This window comes from Panicum virgatum, chromosome 8N, assembly GCF_016808335.1.
Source record: "Panicum virgatum strain AP13 chromosome 8N, P.virgatum_v5, whole genome shotgun sequence".
Lineage (NCBI taxonomy): Eukaryota > Viridiplantae > Streptophyta > Magnoliopsida > Poales > Poaceae > Panicum > Panicum virgatum.
In genome coordinates, this window is record NC_053152.1 from 5,281,818 (window position 1) to 5,302,601 (window position 20,784).

The 20,784-nt window shown below is 44.6% G+C and overlaps 2 protein-coding genes and 2 pseudogenes across 2 annotated transcripts; all 4 read right to left on the bottom strand.

Annotated features, from left to right (window-relative positions):
• Positions 1 to 2,691: 2,691 nt before the first annotated feature.
• On the bottom strand, positions 2,692 to 4,229 carry LOC120684519. Its single transcript, XM_039966365.1, has one exon. The coding sequence runs from the start codon at positions 3,941 to 3,943 to the stop codon at positions 2,810 to 2,812; it is 1,134 nt and encodes a 377-aa protein (XP_039822299.1). The 5' UTR covers positions 3,944 to 4,229; the 3' UTR covers positions 2,692 to 2,809.
• Positions 4,230 to 9,747: 5,518 nt separating this feature from the next.
• On the bottom strand, positions 9,748 to 15,283 carry LOC120684405 (fructose-bisphosphate aldolase, chloroplastic). The gene is made up of 7 exons (XM_039966273.1): positions 13,774 to 15,283; positions 12,184 to 13,658; positions 11,140 to 11,409; positions 10,928 to 11,037; positions 10,756 to 10,846; positions 10,381 to 10,650; positions 9,748 to 10,291 (listed from the first exon to the last, which is right to left on the bottom strand). The coding sequence occupies exons 2-7, from the start codon at positions 12,328 to 12,330 to the stop codon at positions 10,013 to 10,015; spliced, it is 1,167 nt and encodes a 388-aa protein (XP_039822207.1). The 5' UTR covers positions 12,331 to 13,658; positions 13,774 to 15,283; the 3' UTR covers positions 9,748 to 10,012.
• Positions 13,314 to 14,946, bottom strand: LOC120684406 (annotated as a pseudogene).
• A 3,020-nt stretch (positions 15,284 to 18,303) lies between the features above and the next one.
• Positions 18,304 to 20,742, bottom strand: LOC120685768 (annotated as a pseudogene).
• Between the last annotated feature and the right edge of the window lie 42 nt (positions 20,743 to 20,784).

Here is a 20,784-nt window from a genome sequence, read left to right on the forward strand (position 1 = left end):
CTCAACTTTTCAAACCGTCCATTTTACCTCCCTCGAGCGGTTTTGAAGACTGTTTGCTACAGTAACCGTAGTTTTGTCTTTTTCTTTTTTAAAAAAATTTCAGTTGAATCTTTGAAAATTCATAGTAAATCACAAAAAAATCATAAAATAGAAAATCCAATTTTGTTGGACTCCACATGAGTAGATATACGTAGTGAATATATTATATGATATACTTTAGTACAATTTTTTTACTGTAACTTTAGATATATACTTTTCTGTAATTAATTTATAGCTACAGTTTTCGTCGTCCTATTATGGTGAAATTTTTATGGTGAGCTAATCATTATATGATTGAGCTGTAGTAAAAATTTTATGATTATTAGATCATGTTTGACTGATCTATAGATTTATCTATATAAACTAGATAAATCTATAGAAAAATCTAGACGAATCTATAGATAAATCTATAACTCAGTCATACATGATCTAATAATCATAAAATTTTTACTATAGCTCAATCATATAATGATTAGCCCACCATAAAAATTTCACCATAATGGGACGACGAAAACTGTAGCTATAAATTAATTACAGAAAAGTATATATCTAAAGTTACAGTAAAAAAATTGTACTAAAGTATACCATATAATATATTCACTGCGTATATCTACTCATGTGGAGTCCAACAAAATTGGATTTTCTATTTTATGATTTTTTTGTGATTTACTATGAATTTTCAAAGATTCAACTGAATTTTTTTTAAAAAAGAAAAAGACAAAACTACGGTTACTGTAGCAAACAGTCGTCAAAACCGCTCGAGGGAGGTAAAATGGACGGTTTGAAAAGTTAAAGGAGGTGAAATACCCGGTTTTATAGTTGTAGGAGGAAAACCAAACTTTGGTGATAGTTGGAGGAGGTAAAATAGACTTTTGCCTTTTCTTTTTGACTGGGGGCCGGGCTGGATGCTAGTGGTGATTTGTGAATAAATGTTTTGTACTACCACAATATATATATATATATAGCATCTCCTACAGATTACTCATATCTCATAATTATAAAATTCTCTTTTTTTATAATTAACTATCTTTATACCAGTACGATGCTACGGATATCCAGCATAATAAACATATATAGCATGTTGTTGATATCTTAGCAACATGCTATTTTGAGGCTAATTGAGATTTAAAAGCATAGATTAGTAACATAGCGTCAAAGCAATCAGGAACATAACACATGAAAATATAGATTATTCGTGTAACACTATGGGGGAAAATAAAGAAAAGAAAAAAAGAAAAGGAAGAAAAAAGACTTTTTAGGAAAGGGGTCAAGGCCCAATAGCCTACTTTCTCCTCCAACATGCCACCACTTCCCAGACCGACACCTTCTCCTTCTCTTTGTCGTTCTCTTCCTCCTCCTTCTCCTCCTCCCCCTCCCATGGCTGCTCCACCCTAAAATTCCCCCATTGCAGCGTCTAATCCTTGAGGGGAAGTAGCACAAAACGGAGTAGAGTGAGAGGAGTATCTTCGAGGTGAATTGGCCCTTCTCCTTCTCTTCCCGTTGCCCTAGGGTTTGAGGAAAACCAAGGTGATGTTGCTACGAGGCATCTATGCCATGTCTACATAATCGGTGAAGGCAAGTGAACGTAGCGGTTGCGTTGCTACAATTTTAATATTCTATTTTTACTGTCTCCACTTATAAAATACAGCACACATGCTTATATGTGATAATATAACAAGTTTAGACATGACTCATAATTATGGAGTGAAGTATGAAATATTGTTGCTAATATAAATTTAGAGGTAACGTGGCTTTTTACTTTAGCATGGGCCTAAAGGAAGGTTAAGGTCTTGTTTCAATATAGAAAGGTACATTGTTATTGTTAATCTGATGGTAACTAATAACTGTCGTAACGAGGTACGCTCTACGTACTGATCTGCAATGAGATGATAACCAAGAGCAAATTAAATAAAAAGAAAGTAAAGAGTTAAGTTTAAGTTGAATAGTTTAAAGTACAATGGTAAGAACAAGGGGGGAATATGTTAGTGTTGATTTCCAACGACCAAGTCGGGCCCTTGACTCAGTCCCCTGATCGGGGGAGCCCAACCCAACTGGGTTGTGGGCCCCTGTCGCGCTGGCACTGTATATAGGAAGTGGGGGCTATAGAGGGAGACACGCCAAGACAGTACCGTGTCCTCTCGCCCACCTCCGTGACTCTACCGAGCGAGTGCCGGAAGCGGCGGGAAGCTCACCGCCACTACACGTCGCCGCCACTACACCACGTCGACCTCGACCCACTCCGGTGCGTCAACGACGGCGCCATGGAGGTAACTGAGGCTACTGAGAAGGTTTTGTCCTACTGAAAGTGAGTTTCCCCTCTCGATCTATTTTCTAGTGATCCTGGTTATCTAACATAAAGTTGTCATGATTACCGCTAAGAAACATAATTACTGTTGCAATTATCGAATTCTACTCATGGATGGATTTACTGTCTGTGAGTTTCTGTCTACTTAATATAAACGATGTTCCCATATACTTAGGATATAATAAATGCCACACATTTGCGAACCAAACGGTACATTACTATAAAAATCAGTTCAAAATATTCAAACCATATATAAACAGTTCATGTGATTAGAATACTGTAAGGTATTAACACAGTAATTAATCTACAGCTGATATAACTTCGCACAGGCGCAAGCGCAAGCAAATATACATGGGGAACACACTTTGATACACTTGATACGGAGTAGGCGCAGCTAGTTAGCAATGCCATTTAGGAAACTCAGATTGAAATGATACAGTTCACGAGCAATCGTGCATGAGCCGTTTAATAAGCTGCTGGTTGCTGCTTGAGAGAGAGTAGAGCCTTGAAGATGCCCACCAGCACGCCGACAGTGGACAGCACCGTAGCGATGGTTTTCGAGTTCTTGTAGACGAACCTGTAGATGGCGATCCACAGCCACCTCTTCTGCCTGTACTCCTCGAGGCTTCCGATGAGTCGCCAGTAGGCGTTGCCTTCCGACACGCCTGGGGCCAGGTCCTTGAAGAACTCGAGGGCCTGCCGGTCGCTGGAGGTGCCGTGCACGATGCGCTTCACGCGCAGCTCGCGCACGTCCTCCTCCCGGTGCATCAGCAGCGACAGCACGGAGAGGTACGAGTTCACGGAGCAATCCTCCCACGCCGTCTCTGTCCACATCTCGAACGCCGCCATGTTGACGAGCCAGCAGTAGATGGTGGCGTCCAGGTTCAGCGGCGCCAGGAAGAGCTTGGCGAACAAGGAGGGGCCTTTCTCCATGGCCATGGCCGAGAACTGCCTTCTCCGGCTGGCTTCCAGATCGATGCCTAGCTCTGCCAGCTCCGCTGCACTGGTATATATGGGTACTGCCTTACCGGAGAGGCGGGCAGCCGATGACCTGTTTGAAGAAACACCTGTGCAGATGTTGCCAGCTGCTTCAAAGAACCGGATGAGGCAAAGGAGATGTGATGGTTTGTAATCCTTGTCGATGCTAATGACCAAATCTTCAGTTTCAGTGTTTGACGTGGTGCCATGAAGGCAGTTGTCCACCAGTAAACGGATGACATCATCCACCTTCAAGCTCTTAAGGGGCATCAGGACCTCCATCACCGCCCAGGGGATCTGGTTCTCCAACAGCATCATGTCCCTCAATACGCCGATAGTATGCGGATGGATGAGACGTCTGAAAGAAGCATCTCCGCTCCTACCAAGCAGGGTGTCAATGAACTGCACCAAAAAGCACCCATCAACGAGCATTATCTCAGCAAACTCATCATTAGTGATGTGTCGAAGCGCATGTGTGTCGTTGTAGCAGCAGCGGGCATGGCCAGCCATGGATTTGATCTCCCCGTAGGTTGCCTCCTGCGACTTGTCCACCCCTTGAAAGAAGTAGTCCACGGCCGTGCGCTTGATTTCTTCCATCAATTTGAGTTCGGACGCCGCCATGCCATGGTAGTAAGGACCGATAGCCACCGTCGTTGGGGCGATGTAGCCTCTTTCTTTACCGATCCTGTCTAGGTTTGAAGGAAACCTAGGGATCTGATTGGGTTTCAAATTCAAGATTCATCTTTTGCTACTACAAAAAGAAAATCATCATCTAGATGTCCCTCTCTTGGAATTGCCATCCTCTGAATTGGAAATGGAATAGGATATTTGGGATCTTCCATGATATGTGTCAATATGTGTATAGATGCAAAGGTAGTGACCCCCCGTAAAAAAAAAAAAGGTTCAAAGGTAGTGAGGTATGTATGAGTTTGGATGTGCATGTTGTGGCATTAAATAGCCTGCAACTAGCTTTACAGTGAAGACTGTGCTTAGCGTATCCCTAGCTAGTACTTGTCCCATTATCCACGTTCAGAACAGCGCGTAGATAAGGGAAATCAAAATTTAATACAACAAACACTACTACAGATCGGGCCATTTGTCCCGGTTCCAAAGGGCTATTTGTCCCGGTTTTGGAACCGGGACAAGACCGCCGGGACAAAAGCGCTGGAGGCTTTTGTCCCGGGTGGTAGAACCGGGACAAAATGTCCCTCGCGCTAAAAAATATTTGCGCCCTGCGGGATTGGAACCCAAGACCTATTGCCTAGCGCATGGCTTTCTTGCCAACTCAACTAAGTAGTACATGTGACTCAGTAAAGAATAACTCCCTTTTGAACTATCATGTGGAGGGGCCTTTTGTCCGGGTTGGTATTACCAACCAGGATAAAAGGGGTTGGACCTTTTGTCACGGGTGGAGCCACCAACCCGGACAAAAGGGGGGCCTTTTGTCCGGGTTGGTGGCTCCACCCGGGACAAAAGGCCCCTGTCCCCCCCGCTGGCCCGGCTAGCCTTTGGACCCGGGACAAAAGGTGGCTTTTGTCCCGGGCCCAAAGATAACTGGGATAAATGACCTGGAACAAAGGCATATTCTGTAGTAGTGAAAGGTAGTAATAATCCACTAGAATCATGTGCGCAGAACACTGGAAACTACAATATTTTTACGTAAATAGTAGGAGTAAACTACATGCACTGGTGTAAAAGGGCATATGAAGCATTAAAAACTTCTAGAACAAGAGAGCACTCACTCCACGAACAAACATCTGAGATGGATTCTACCGCGACCATGGTAAATAATATGAGAAACAGGGAGGTATACTTTATCCAATGATATATATACGTCCATAAACTTATATTTAATCGTACGTGTCGATATTAAGGGTGTTATCTAGCTTGTTTATTACACTCCTAAGTGCATCTCTGTAAAGCCAAAAAATAGAAAATGGAGCTTGTGCTACGGATCTGAGTAGAAAATAGCTAAATAAGCTAGGATTAATCAAACATTAGATAAAAACTTTGCACAAGGATGTTGTAGTATATATACCTCAAGGATGCACATCATGCCTTTAGACCTTGCATAAGTTAATAACTAGAATCCTATAATGGGAGAACACACGTTAGACCTTGCATACGTTTGCCAAGAATCCTAAAATGGGGGGACACGCACGTCAGACTTTGCATACGTGAGCCAGAATTCCTTACTTCCCTGAGCGAAGAGTTTCCTTTTCCCGTGGGCGAAAAGAGCTCAATCCATACATGAAAGGAAGAAAAAAAAAGAAGCATTTAGGTGAAATAACACCATTTTTCATGACCATTTGGTGGGTACGGTACAAATTTCTGGATCATGCATGCTGGCTAATTTTTGGGCAGTTAGCCATGTATGGTGCAGATCAAAAGGCATATCCTACGTTGGCGCGCGGTACCTAGGTTTAATTAGATTTTGTGCCATATGGTGCAAAGTGGTGGAATCAACTGCTTTTTATTTCATGCCAGGTTCAGCAAAGTAGCACAATCAGCTTCTTTCGTATAAGAATTCGATCTGTATACAAAAGGTAACGGAATCAGCTTCTTTGATTGTCATCCTTGTACTACTATTCCGCATTAGATGACTGACCTCTCAAGCAAACTTTGTTTGTGGGGTACTGGGCAGCACTACGGGAGACGCCTAGTTTGCCGTGTGCCTAGCTGAAAAACGGCTTTGCCATGTGTAACACACGGCAAAGTGTTCACGGTATACAAACATCGACAAAGGGCTCCTTTGCCGTGTGTCTTTTATCGGGCACACGGCAAAAAAAAGTTCGGCAAAGATTCAATCTTTGCCGTGTGTCCTGGAGTGGACACACGGCAAATTAAAGACTCAATCTTTGCCGTGTGCTTACTCTTAGGCACACGACAAACACTCAATCTTTGCCGCGTGTCATGGCCTATGCACACGGCAAAAAATTGACCACGGTACACCTAAAATGGCTTCTTTGCCGTGTACTTTGGTCATTGCACACGGCAAAGGTACCATATTTTGTGTTTTTTTGTCCTACACGTATATGGTACCCCAAACATTATAAGCAATTCATATATATCACAATAATCATTGTACGCATTTCATACATCACAATAATCATCGCACACATTTCATACATCACAATAAGCATTACAGGCAGTTTATATAGTCAAGTAATACACAAATGCAAATAAATTCTAGTATCGTTTATCCACAACCACAAGTAGTGCATACAAGTTCATATAATAGTCTATACAAGTTCAAATGCAAAGGTAGCATATATATCCCTGCAAATCAAGTCCATACAACTCACTGGGCCGCTGCTAGCGGCGGCGGCCACGGATACTGCTACGAGTATTGCTGAAGGAAAAGCACCCAATTAGGACGCGGCCACAAAGGAGTATGAGGCGGCGGCATAGGCGACATGTATGGATTGATTGGCCCATCATTGGATGCCGACGATTGATTCTGCACATAAGTGAAGATATTACATGTGTTAGACAAGATTTAAGTTAGAAACATTCGAACTAAGTCATCATTGCTTTATCCTAAGTTGCGAGCATGTATATTATGAGAATGAAACTACAAGCATTATCCTAAGTTCATAGTCATTGTAGTTGTATCCTAAGTCATTAGTTCTAAGTCATTGTAGATCCATCATTCAAAGTTCTAAGTCATTATGACAAATGAAAATATAAGGTTGTCAAGTCACTCATAGGAGTAGGAGTAGCTGCAAGGGTCAAATTATTCACCTGGCTGATCCTCATTGATAGGCTGAATACCAAAACAATGCTGAGCAGATGACACATAGAAGTACATGGAGATGATCTATGTGTAATGTGTACCACTGGGGCAGATGAAACCATTGAGCATTTGTTCTTTAACTATCCTTTTGCATATCAGTGCTGGGCAAAAATCAACATCAACTGGGACCTCACCCTGAATTTGGAAGATCGACTCCTTCAAGGAATGCAGAACAATGGGTTGGAATTCTTCATGGAAGCTTCCATGATTGCTACATGGGAGATTTGGAAGATACGCAATGACAAAATCTTCAATAGAGGCAATCCAAGCATCAATAGATGGTTCTGTAATTTTAAGAGTCAATGTCTTCTCCAGTCTATTAGATTCAAGGCAGACCTTCGGTCAGCCTTTTGCTACTGGTTAGATGCATTTAGCTAAACTTGTTGTAAGCTCTCTTAACTTTTGTTCCTATTTTAATCTAAAAGGTTTTTGATACTGAGGGAATCTCCTCCACGGTTTTTTCCTTCAAAAAAACATAATAAATTACAATATTCTTTTTGCATATCTTGGAGATGAGTGACAATAATATTACATGAATGTTCCTTAATTATCATTTATAGCATCCGAAAACCCCGAAGGTTGGAAAAGAACTACACAGAACAAGGACCTTTTAAAATTAATTAGCAATAGTAAGATCTTTTTTTTTTTATATTTGTAAGTTTTGTGGAACTTTTGGTACTTATTGGATTTTTTTATATATTTTTGAAGTTTAAATTACATTTTTTTGTTCTCTATACTTTTAAATCACAGTTGCAAGCTTTTTAAAATTGGTTTAGAATATATTTGGAAATTTGGAAAAGTTTTGGAATTGTTTACACTTTATGCATAACAGTTTCCTGTGCACATCGACTGAAATTAGCTTTGGAAAATATCTCAAATTTGTTCCAGAACCCCATATGTTACCTATTATTTTCTATTGTTATTTTATAATCTCTTTGGTTATAGTTAAGGATGCAAGTAAGCAAGTTGGTATCGATGGTGTTTGTGTTTCGTAGCTATGGTGGCATATCATTCCAATCATTTATTCTCCTAAATTAGCTGTGTGAAATGCTAGTTCATTTTATTAAATTTTTAGATCGACCCTATGATCCAAAATTATTAGAACTTGCATATCTAATTACAGCAGTTAGGGTAGACAACCGGCCGTCTCTGTTTTCTGCAAATTAAGAATATGCATGCACCTGGGCCAAACCTGAGCTGAGCAGCAGTACTGCCACATGTAGCCCATTTCCACATTCAGCCCAAGACGGCTGGCTCTTCCTTCCTCAGAATTTCACAATCCTGCTTAGTTTTTTTTTGTGTACTTGTAACTTTGCCAAACGAGCCATAAGTTTAAAACACACTTCACCACAGAGCCGTAATGTTAGTTTAATGGTTTACATAGACATGACCATCCACGTAGAAAAAGAAATAATATGTGAATACATATTCCAAACTAACCAAGTTAATTAATTGATTTTTTTTATAAAAGTAAGTTTTTTGTTGAAATCAAGATAAATATAAATGGCGTACCCAGTGCCGTAGGGTTCCCGCACTATGCGGGGTCTGGGGAAGGGTTGTTTTTATGCCCCAAGCCTTACCCACACAAATGTGCAGAGGCTGGGGCTCGAACCCTGGACCTTCCGATTACAGACGGTAGACTCTACTGTTGCACCAGGCCCGCCCTTCGAAATCAAGATAAATATATCTTGCTTTTTACAACCATCTTGAGATCACTTCCGACATCTGTGCAATTAAAATGGGCAGAGCATAGAACAGTTTTGGTGGGAACAAACCAAGTTCAAACTAGCTAGGACTGTCTACATGACTTATTATTTTCAACATGACATTGTTTCCTGCATCAAGAGCAGTGAAGCTGACCAGATCATGAAAGCTGGAGCTATAGGAGAAGGGTGGCCTTCAGGCTTGAGCATTGGGCTCTCTCTCACCTTCACCTTCAGTCCGGTGTACTACAAAGAGAAGGATTGTAATCTTGCAATTTCATAATATCCATTCATTGGGAAAAACTAATAGCTGTAGAAACTTTTGGACAATGTGTCCGCCACGGGCATCTTTGAGAATCGATTAAAGTGCAGAGCATCTGAGCTAAGTTATTCCTGCCCTCTGGTAATATCATCTGAGCTAAGTTATTCCAGGAGAGCAAACAGCAACTTCAGGTACAAGGAACCTGTTGCTATCATTCGCACCATCCCTAGTGAAACAACACCACTCGCTATCTTCTCATCCAGAATCGATCCGCGTGAGTGGAGGAGAATGCGGGGAAGGGCGTGGCGCAGGCCGGCAGATCGCCGGCCGAGGATAGGAAAGGAAACTAGGACGGCGACAGCTCGGGGGAGGCGACGTCAACGTAGAGGGCAAGGGCAACCACGACGTCGAGGGTTTGGGGTTTGGTTTGCATCGCCATCTCGGAGGAGGCGACGGCGACGGCTCAGGCTCGGAGAAGGCGGCCGGGTTTGGTTTGCAACGCCGGCTGGTCGCCATCGGAGAAGGTGTGAGGCGACAGCGACGGCTCAGGCTCGGAGAAGGCGGCCGGGTTTGGTTTGCAGCGCCGGCTGGTCGCCATCGGAGAAGGTGTGAGGCGACGGCGATGGATTGTAGGAGACGAAGGTCGTACAGTGATGGCTAGTAGTGAGATAATAATATGCAAAACTTTGCAGTAACCAAATCCACAGGTCACAAAGATTTGGCTACTCGAGATTGTCGGTAAAATACAGAGGCAGGCAAGGTCACAACGCTCTAGAAAAGCATGCGAAAATACAATAACCATTCCGCACACCCTAGCTAGGATAGTAAAACTGCAGTGTACATTTTTTTCCATTGTCTGAACCTGTAATGGCACACTGCCTACGGTGCCCTCGAGGTAGCAGGTACTAGCAGCGAGCATCGTCGTCTACTTAGTAGACGTAGTTCTTGACGAACATGCCCTCGCTGGCCTCGGCAGCCTCGCCGTCGCTGGTGTACTTGCCGAGCTGCGCCAGGGAGTTGGCCTTGGCGCGGAGGAGCAGGGCGTCCTGCGCCGCCTTCACGTTCTCGGGCCGGCCGCCCCATGTCTTGAGGCAGGTGTTCTGGAGAGCCCTGGCGTAGGAGAAGGACACATGCCACGGGTTGGGGCCCTGGTTCATGGCGTTCAGGTTCTTGGTCGCCTCAACCTCAGACTGCCCACCAGACAGGAACTGCATTTTTTTTTGCACAACAGGAAGGTCAGAACATGATCTCCATTTCTTGGACAGTATGTACAGCGAGAGAGAAAAATGTTACAGACCATGATGCCAGGGACGGCAGGAGGGATCCTTCTGTGGAGGAGCTTGAGGGTGTAGTCGGCGACTTGCTCAGGGGTGGCCCTGTCCTCACACTCAGCACCAGGGGTGACCATGCTGGGCTTGAGGAGGATGCCCTCGAACATCACATTGTTCTCAGCCATGTAGTAGAAGGTCTCAGCCCACACCTTCTGTGCGACCTCGAAGGTCCTCTCGATGCCGTGCTCACCGTCAAGAAGGATTTCAGGCTCCACAATTGGCACCAGGCCGTTTTCCTAGCAGATCCAGAGATAAGACGTTTATATACATGCATATTGAAAGGAAGCCAATGTCTTCTATTGTTGAGAGTTTCTGGCTGTTGAAAATGCATGGCAGGATACCTGAGAAATGGCGGCGTAGCGGGCAAGGCCCCAGGCAGCTTCCTTCACGGCAAGTTCAGATGGACCGTTGGGGATGCTGACAACAGTGCGCCTGTGACAGAATTTCATGTCATACATGGGATCTATGTCACATAACAGAAAGTAACTGCCAATGCAGGGGTACGTTTCTCACCATTTGGCGAAGCGGGCACCAGCCTGGTAGTAGGCTGCTTCACGTGAAGCAAGGCCATCAAGACCTTGGCACCATGACTCGTCGTTGGAGCCAGCAAGTGGCACAAGACCCTGAGATTGAGCATAAATTTAGAGGGATGAAGTTGTCTTCCATCTTGAAATAGAGTGGAATTCACAGCAAATGTCATGTGTCAGTTTGAGCCGACTACATACCTTGTCGACCTTGATACCGGGCACGATTCCCTGCTCAACAAGAATGTCTACAATCTTCTTGCCATCAACAGTTGACTGGTAGAGGGTCTCCTCGAAGAGGATAGCACCAGAGATGTACTGTCCCAGGCCTGGAGCACTGATGAGGAGGGTCCTGTAAGCCTGGCGGTTGGCCTCGGTGTTCTCAAGGCCAATGGAGGCAAGCCTCTTGCCGCAGGTAGCGTTCGACTCATCCATGGCAAGGATACCCCTTCCTGGTGATGCGATGGTTTTCTGCAGCAAGAATAAAACTAGTGATGTTTTGAACCGTAATTGATATGGTCATCTAAAGTTCCCTTTCTCAATAGAAAAAAAAATACATTTCTAAGCTGATGAAAAGTGCTTTAAAAAGTTTGAGACGACAGCAAGTTTTACAAATTACGGATCTTTCAGATGTATCGTGGACCTTAAGCAGGACCTTTCAAATTATCTAAAATGCAACTGAAATAGATGAGTCATCAAAATTCTGTGTGGCTTTTACTGCATCTTGGCCTGTAATTACAGCTACTGGTATTGACCTGTGTCATGTGTCATGATGCAGAGATGTCTAATTTACACATTCATCTCTTGTGTGTTGTGAGTTTCCCAAGTTCTTTTTAGGCAATCTTTGTTTCTTTATTTTTTTCTTCTTCTACAGATGTAAAATAGGATGCCAAATTTCCTAAACCAGTGATACATGAACTATGCAATGTGAAAATGTAGGTTTAGATTAGTGTGTCAGCATAATCAAGTAATATTGGGATCAAAAGAGCCAAATGGGTTGTCTTCTCCTAATGAATCATCAAACTTAGAGTAACTGAATTATAGAAGCAGAATTTTAGGGTGATTGTTCATCCAAGTTGGATCTGTATGCAAGGTTACTAAGGCACTGCTTATATCTATTTTGACATTACATCATTTTCCATTTATACAAACAAGCTTCTGCAAGTTAATAACAAAAAAAAACAGCATTCATCATCCCAATGGAAAAAAGTGCAGAATTATAATGCTGGTGTTCAGAAATCATACCGCGGTTTGGACAAGCTCATCAGCATAGGCGCTAGCACGGACAACCATGGAGACAGTCACCGGCTTGGGAGCAGCAACCTGGCGCGTGGCACCCCATTCGGCCTTCTTGGGAAGGAAAGATGACTTGAGGAGAGTAGCAGATGCCATTGCTTCTGGTTCTGAAGGCAAACAAGGAGATCAAGCACTACCCGCTCTTTGATACACAGTCTTTCCTTCGGGGCTGAGAAGTAGTGCAGCAGCTGACATATAAGGTTATGCACAAGGGATATGAGTTGTGAGGTGGAGACTAGTCTTCCGGATATGAATGGCTGAGCTTTGGTTGCTGCATGCAATCCTCTTTTGCCAACCTCTCTTTTGTCCTGGCTCTGGCAGATATTTTCTCCTCTCTTCCAACGGGGAGATGCCCTGATAGTGATATACTGCATCCTTGGAATTGTCCCCTTGTCATTTATTCCAGGGAATACCAGATTTTCCAGCCAGTGTCTTGGTGATAACAAACTCCAGTTGTGAGTCGTTGTTGCATGCAGGGTCCCTTCTGTGACACACATCCTTCTAGTTCTCTTCCTGAGACAATGTTGCTGCTTCTTGGGCCTGGCTGCAGCAGGGACATCCGCCACTAATTTGAACTCCCTGCCAAAGATGCCACCAGGAGGATTCCAACCATATAGCAACATATCATTCTTGAAGATCATTTCTGGTGACACCTGATTTATGATGATTTCCAAGGAAAATGCATTTTCTTTTTCTTTTTCCTTTTTCTCTTGGACTTGCAAAGTGCTCTGACATTACCTAACACCACACCGCAAAAATTAACAAACCAGCTGGGAGAAGGCATAAGGTACAAATATCATATCTTGCAGAGTATAAGTAGTTTCAAAATGCTGAAGAGTAAAAGGAAGAAAAAAAAATTCTGCCAGTTGGGAAAAAAACTTTATTAGCAGAGATCAGATTGGCTTCATGGCACCTACTGATCTCAATGAAAGGGAAAGAAACAAACTAACAAGTACAATGAAAGGGATTTTACTATTGAATCACAAAAGCTGAACAGCAGCAGAATGTTTACAAGCACATAATTCTGTCTGAAGGATTTCAGATTACATAAAATTAAATCGAATTAACTGCTTCCTTAGTTCAGAGAAAGACATCTATAGAAACACCTTTTTTCGATACAAACACCTGCTGCATATAGAACCATTTTGTAAAAAGAAAATGAATAATACTAATACAAAACAAAAATTCCACTATCACCAAGATGCTGTGTATGGTGCTTTTTCTTACACATGCAAACCTTGGATCTGGACACATAGCTGGAAGCATCTGCTACACCGTAGTATACAATAGGTCATCACAGCTTCTTTAGTCAATTACAGATGTCGGTAATTTAGCACAAAGAACAATGTTTCTGCTGTACTCCAGTTGTTCGTGTCTGGACTAATGTGAAACATGCAACAAGAAGCAAAAAATTGCAGTCATCCCTGCAGAAACCATTCAACCAGTGAAATAACCTATTCAGGCACATGAAAACTATATATTTGGCATGGTTTGAGCAAACTCAACAGTTCATAGATCAAGCAGTCAGCCAATTCATACCGAATATGGTGGAAATATGAGTTGAATGTGGATAAGGTTGGCTTCAATAGTGTGAAACTTAGTTTTATGCGTCACTGTAGATGTAAATCAGGAACCAACATGCTAGATATAGCGGCAGCCGTTGATGAATAACTGCATACTCCACATCCCTTTTCTTCCTGCCCCCAATGATTTTTTTCACATCTTTCCTCTCATTTGCGAGAGCATCATGATTCCTCTTCAGATGCCTATCCCTGCAGAATTGGTGCCGAGCTCGTTCCTGTGACACATGACTGACATACAGAACCATTGATTAATATGTCTAGCTTCAGCAAGCACTCTTCTTCAACTCTGTTTGTTTAGAAACTACAGCAGTTGGTTTCCCGCAAGAATCTTCAGCTGCCCCCAGGATTGGAACTACTTACAAAGGCCACAAGCTTCTGCCTCAGCAATGGTGATAGCTTCTCACAACAAGTCAATGGCTCCAACGATAGGATCACCCGTTTCTTCACCAATGCCTCGAATGCACTCCTCACACAGCAAGCAATTGCATCCTTCCTCCTCACATCATAGTTATCGATAAGAAGAAACAAGAACTCAAGCAGCATGTTCGAAATATCAGCATACTGAGGCACCAAGTTCACCATCTGGAGCATTGCAGGCTCGATATTCATGATACTACCCCTCCCCTCCTCAAAAAACAACCAGTCATAGAAGAGCGCCAGCTTCGCATTAGCCATCACGTAGCCTTTGCTGCAACCCGTCAGCAGCCAGCCTATGACCACCCAGCGGGCAATAACACCAGAATTCATGACCTCATTCGTTGGGTGGTACCCGCAGCATATGAACCGCACAATGTCAGGGATCCTCTCCTCCCCTCCAGGCACCATCAGGTGCTTCCTCGCAAACCACAGCTGATACCTCTTCTAATCCCCCCACTTCACATTGTTCATCATGAACAGGAGCTGTGTCTCCATCTCAGCCGTGACGGCCAAGGCCGTGCACCAACCGGGTGTGCTCATCCGGCAGACATCACCGACACGGTCCGGCATCAAGTCTCTCCACAGCGGCTGGAACTCCGGGACGAGGGCCAGCTCGTGGAGCGACCTCACAAGGTCCCTTCCTATCAGTGCACACACCTGGAAGTGATCCCGCAGCATGGAGACGCAGAAAGACACCAGCTTTCCCCTGCATTCTTCGAGGCTCTTGGCGCTCTTGCACTCTTTGCAGTCCTTGCACTCAGCGCTGCCCGGGGCCGGAGCGAGACGGTTCCTGGCCAGGAGGCGGAGGAAGGCGAAGGCGGCGGAGGCGAGGAGCACGAGCAGCGGCTCTTCGTCGGCGAGGAAGGAGGCGTGCTCGGTAAAAAGCTCGAGCAGGCGGGCGTCGCCGGGGAAGGGCACGCGGCGGAGGAGGGATGCGAGGAGGGTCCCGAACCCCGGCGCCGCCGCGCGGGCGAGCTCGGAGGCGGCGAGGAGGAGGCGGGCGCGCGCGTGTGGGAGGAGGAGGGGAAAGGGGAAGGAGAGGAGGGCGGAGGCGAAGGCCTGGTAGAAGGCGGGGAAGCGGCCGCCGGCGGCGTGGAGCGCGACGAGGAGATGCCGCGGGAGCGTGGAGGGTTGGGTGAGGAAGGCGAAGGCGAGGGCGTGGGGGAGGTGCGGCGAGGAGAGGTCGGCGGGGGAGGGAGACGGGGAGGGGAGGAGGAGGTGCGCGGAGAGGAAGGGGTGCTCCGGCGAGGAGGCGGAGGTCGGGGGCTGGAGGTGGTCGCCGCCGGCGAGGAGTCGCGGGGGCGGGGATGACGGCGACGGCGGCGGCATAGGGGAAGAAGAAGATTTGGATTTGCAGAGAAAATTGGAATTTTGTAAGCGGGTTTCGCTAGAATGCCATCCAAATTGTGGGCCTCGCTGGAATGTCTATGAATCTTGTGCCTCACGCTATAATACCATTTCAGCTCATTTGATAATTTCACAAAATCTGCAGCTCATTTTTTGATTTGAATGGACACTTTTACCCTTGCCTCATCTCTCTAATCCTCTCCAACCGTTGACTCCCGTTACTCCCGTGCAGGGGAGGGGCGCACGCGCCTGGCCAACGGTGGCGCAGCGGCGCTCGCTGCAGGCCGCCCACCGCCGGAGCCCCCGCTGCAGACAGCCCACCGCCGGAGGCCCCGCTGCCGGAGCGCCGCCGCCACCCGCCGAACTCGTCCCGCGGTGCCCAGGTCGCCGCCACGCTGGCCTCCGCGCTCCTCTGCATACGCCGGCCCGACGAGGCTCTCGTGGAGTGCGGGTGCCCGCTCGTCATGGCGGCCCCTACCGACCTGGCCCTGCAGGTCGCCGCCGCCGCCTCCCAAGGCGGCCTCACGGCGCCGAGCTCCCAGGCGCGCGTCGCGGGATGCGTGAGCGGCTCCTTGGGGTCCGCGCCAACGCGGAGGCCTGGAGCGGCAGCGGCGTCGTCGGAAAGGGCGCGGATCGCGAACTCCGGCGGGCGGCGGCGCTCCGGCAGCTGGCAGCGCTGCTACAACGGGAGCTTGGCGGAGGGCGGCGCTCCCGTGAACAGACGGATGAGGGCAAAAGTGTCCATTCAAATCAAAAAATGAGCTGCAGATTTTGTGAAATGGTCAAATAACGTGAAATGGCATTATAGCGTGATGAAGCACAAGGTTCGTAAAGACAGCACAAGGTGCACAAGGTTCGTAAAGACAGCACAAGGTTCGTAAAGACATTCTAGTGAAGCCCACAACTTTGATGGCATTCCAGCGAATCCCACTTCGGCAAAATTCCGATTTTCTCGATTTTGCAGGCGAAAGTTTTTGGATAGGTCTCGATGTCTCGTGTACATGGATGGACCTAATTTCTTTGTGGGCCTTTATGAAAGCCTATAACGGCACACTACAGACGCTAATTCTTGAACGGGCTTTTATTACAGCCCACACATATATAAGCCTAGTAACTTTATTCTTCCACATACATCAAAAAAAACTTTTTTCTTTTACAATAACTTTTTAGATGAACATGAAAAATGAACTATAAAACTACATATCCAGTTCATCAACTAATAATAATTTATTTTACTGATTAATCTCCGTATCACAGGAAAAACTGTAAACAGGTACATCCAGCCGATCGAGCCGATCGACAACGCATCCAGAACTTACCCCATGAAATGTACTAGGCGACCAACATGCATAGTGTAAGGAAGATGGCACTATTAGACCATTATTTTGTGATTTTGGTGATTGAATAACAACGTAATTAATGTGATTAATGGGACTCAAAGAAATGAAAAAATAGACGAGTTCTACAGAGTTCAGTTGCACTGGATACACCGGTGATGCTACACCGGTCTAACCGGTTGTCATCGGACGCACCGGTGCCCTAGCACCGGAGCATTTTGCAGAGCTGGTGCCAACAAGTCATGTGGCACCGGATGCACCGGTGATATCAAGTTGAAGCACCGGTGCAAGCACCATGCTATGTACCAGAGAGCATGTCAAGGGCCAAAGAGAAGTCTTTTCAGCACCGGTTGAACCGGTGGTGCACAAGCGCGAAGCATCGGTGTAATTTCAAGACAGAAGATGAAGATTTCTTCAGGACCGCATGAACCGATGAAGCACCGGTGCATGGGACCGGTCTAACCGGTGATAGCCACGTCAGCTGTCAGAAGGCCAACGGATAGCGAAGAGCTGTGAGTGACCGGATACATCGGTGCCCTACCACCGGTCTATCCGGTGCCCTCGCAGAAAAGTGGCCAACGGCTCTTAACGGCTCTATGGACTTGGAGGCCTATATATATGTGATCCCCCGGTTATTTGAAGATTGCTGGAGTTGCTACAAGCCTCAAACACACCCAAAAACATCTCCAAACCATCCAAGTGCTTATTGATCATATATTTAGTCATTAGCACATACAAGAGAGTGTTAGTGCTTGGTTAGCTCTTTAGTGAGTGAACAAGCACGGCTTTGTGCCTTTGTGTTGTGGTTCTTTGTTGAACCAAAAGAAGATTTCGGTGCGCCGGCTCCTTGGAGCATTGGTGGCTCGCCGGCACGTCATCGACCCTCCGACTTGGTGTGGAGCGGCGACGACAATCTTGTGCGGGGGACGTGGAGACCCCCATCCTTTGTGGAGAAGCTCCTTAGTGGATATCGGGATCAAGGTGACCGTGGTTGAGTCTAAGGAAGAGACTTGATTTCCGAGAAGCAATACTCTTAGTGAGTGCTTCAACAACGTAGATGTATGTGTGCCTTTGTGGCTAACCGAATCACGAAATAAACACCCGCGTCAAGAGTTTGCTTCCTCCTATCCCGCTCTTTAGTTTCCGCATTTCATACTAGCAATCTTTGTGTGCCTTTATTTTCGTAGAGTAGTTTCTTGATAGGAAAGACAATGAGTTGCTAAACTCTTTTGGGATATAGGTTTCACACTAGAACAACTTTAGTTGCACATATAGATAGCATGTTTTAGTTTAATATTGTGCAATTTAGTTGGAGCCATAAGTCTAGATTTTAAATTACCTAATTCACCCCCTCCCCCTCTTAGGCTAGAGCAACCGATCCGGTGTTTCTCACGGCATTCCAACAAGCGCCAGATTTTCTTTTTTATTTCGAAAGTGGAAATTATTTTCAACATCTGCAACCGCACACAACCAAGCAGTGCTAGGTTTTGCTAGGGTTAAAGAGTTGGCAAGATTCAAATGCAGGCTTTGTTCCTCATGGTTTTCCAGCATTAATATCCTTCCTCACCATCGCGGCAAACTCATTGTAGCTGATTCTCCCATCCTGAAGTGAAAACCATATAGGAATTGATTAGTCTCCCCAAGCAGGAGAATTAAGTAACTGACGAAACAGCTCTAAACCAAGAAGTCTACTGAATAGTATAAAACGACTAACATTGTTTTGATCGATATCTTTAATCGTATCGTCAAGGTGAACAACATCGACACCAAGTTCACGGCATGCTTGTGACAGCTCGTCAGTGGTTATGAAGCCACTTCCATCTTTGTCGAAAAATGAGAATGCTGAAAGCAAGTTTTCCTCCCTCTCCAGTTTATTCATGTGCAACGTAGCTGCAACGAATTCAGAGCAGTCGATGGTTCCATTGCTGTCAATATCAGCCTGGGAAAAGGTATGATAAGAGTACAAGACAAAAGATCAGTATCATTTACATTTCCCAGATCGAGAAGTTATGATTTAACTAGTAAAGAAGCACCCTCACCGCATCCATTAACGTCTGCATTTCTTTATCTGACAATGCAGAGCCTAACCTTTTCAAGCCATCTTTTAGCTCATCAAATGTAATAGTTTCACTATTGTCTGTAACTCTGTATCAAACATCTCGAACAGCTTCTTGAGGCCTCCAATCTCTTCTTCAGACATGCTTTCAGCAATAACCTGCAAATTGAAAAGACGCTTACAATTGTGTCAAATGTTTGAGACAACCATGGCATGATGCACGTTATGTGTCGAACAGAGTCCTGTTGAGTTGCTTAGAGAAATATCTGTTAATTCGCTACAAATCATGATAAAGCTTAGGCTGTACGTTAGTACCACACATTAAGGAAAAACAAGAACATGTCAGGTTACCTCACGTTACATCTATAGGATCATGTATGGAATAGTGGAAGTTATATATCTAATTGGAAGATATTTCCTGTGTTTTCCCCGTTTCTGAAAGGGAAAAATCAAGTTTACACCCTCGAACTATCATAAAAGTCCAATTTTCAACCATCAACTATGAAACCCGATAATAGAGGCCATCCAACTGTTCAAATTAGGCAAATTTAACCCCTTAGATGGTTTTCTATTTTGTGAGAATTAAAATTATTTCATTTTGAACTAAAAAATCATAAGTAATTTATTTTAAGTTAAAAAATTACGAAATGGGTATCAAAATTTTTTCTAAAAACGTAACCTATCTATTGACACAATACTTGTCACTTATTCATGTCCAATTTTTTTTATATTCATAAATTTGGTTGCTTATAGTTGTGCCTATTATTTTTGAATAAATAAGATTCAAATGGAGCGATAATAGATAGGTTACATTTTTAGAAAAATTTTGATACTAGTTTCATATTTTTCTGATATAAAATAAACTAGTTTTGATTGTTTTTAACATTACAAACCTCCTTCAAAACCACCCCAAGGGTCAAATTTGCCCGGTTTTGACAATTAGATGGCCTATGTTGTCCGGTTTTGTAGTTGAAGGTTGAAAATCAGACTTTTATAATAATTCGAGGGTGTAAATCGAACTTTTCCCTTAATTTTAAAAAACATATGTTTCCCCCATTTCTGAAATTAAAACACACCGTAAAAAAATTGAAAGTGCAGAATCAGACATTGTATCAACAGGAGTCAGTAAACCTCCACACCTTCAATACCATCTTCGTGAACATGTTCATTGCTGAAAAATGCTTCAGCCTTGACAAAACGGCAGAGTCACTAGGCTTATCAGGTGCAACGGCATCATCAATCATCCATGGGTGACCTAACATATACAAGGTCGTTATGAGCAAATAAAAAAAATCATATTCAATGTGGAACACCACACTAGCTGTGAAAGGTGAGGGGAGCGAGGGAAGGGTGGACTTACAAAGAACCTCATGAGTACTAAATCTTTTCTTAGGATCCTGAGGAAGCATATTACGGATCAGATCCTTGGCGCTGTCAGAGATGCTAGGCCAGAGATCAGATTCAAAGTCAATTTTGCCTTGTAGAATCTCGCTGCGGGTTCCCTCTTCGGTTTCTGAGAGGAGAAGCATATATGAGCAGAGCTAGGAAGCGTGAGAAAAATTCAGAGATGGAGACAACTAATACTTTGAATTTGATGGTCGTTGTAATGAGCTAGAAATGGTTCACCTGCCCAAAATGGGGGCACGCCAGGAAGCAAAATGTACAGAATCACCCCAACACTCCATATATCAGCTTCTGGGCCATAGCATTTCTGTAGTTGATGCGTCTCTGTAGATCCTTAGTTTGATGCGTCTCTGTAGATGTAAATCAGGAACCAACATGCTAGATATAGTGCCAACCGTTGATGGAT

Coding starts and splice junctions, on each gene's coding strand:
- LOC120684519 (XM_039966365.1), bottom strand. CDS start 3,943: ATGGCGGCGTCCGAACTCAAATTGATGGAAGAAATCAAGCGCACGGCC.
- LOC120684405 (XM_039966273.1), bottom strand. CDS start 12,330: ATGGCATCTGCTACTCTCCTCAAGTCATCTTTCCTTCCCAAGAAGGCC. Junction 11,410..12,183: donor ATGAGCTTGTCCAAACCGCG/GTATGATTTCTG, acceptor TTCTTGCTGCAG/AAAACCATCGCATCACCAGG. Junction 10,651..10,755: donor GCTACGCCGCCATTTCTCAG/GTATCCTGCCAT, acceptor TGGATCTGCTAG/GAAAACGGCCTGGTGCCAAT.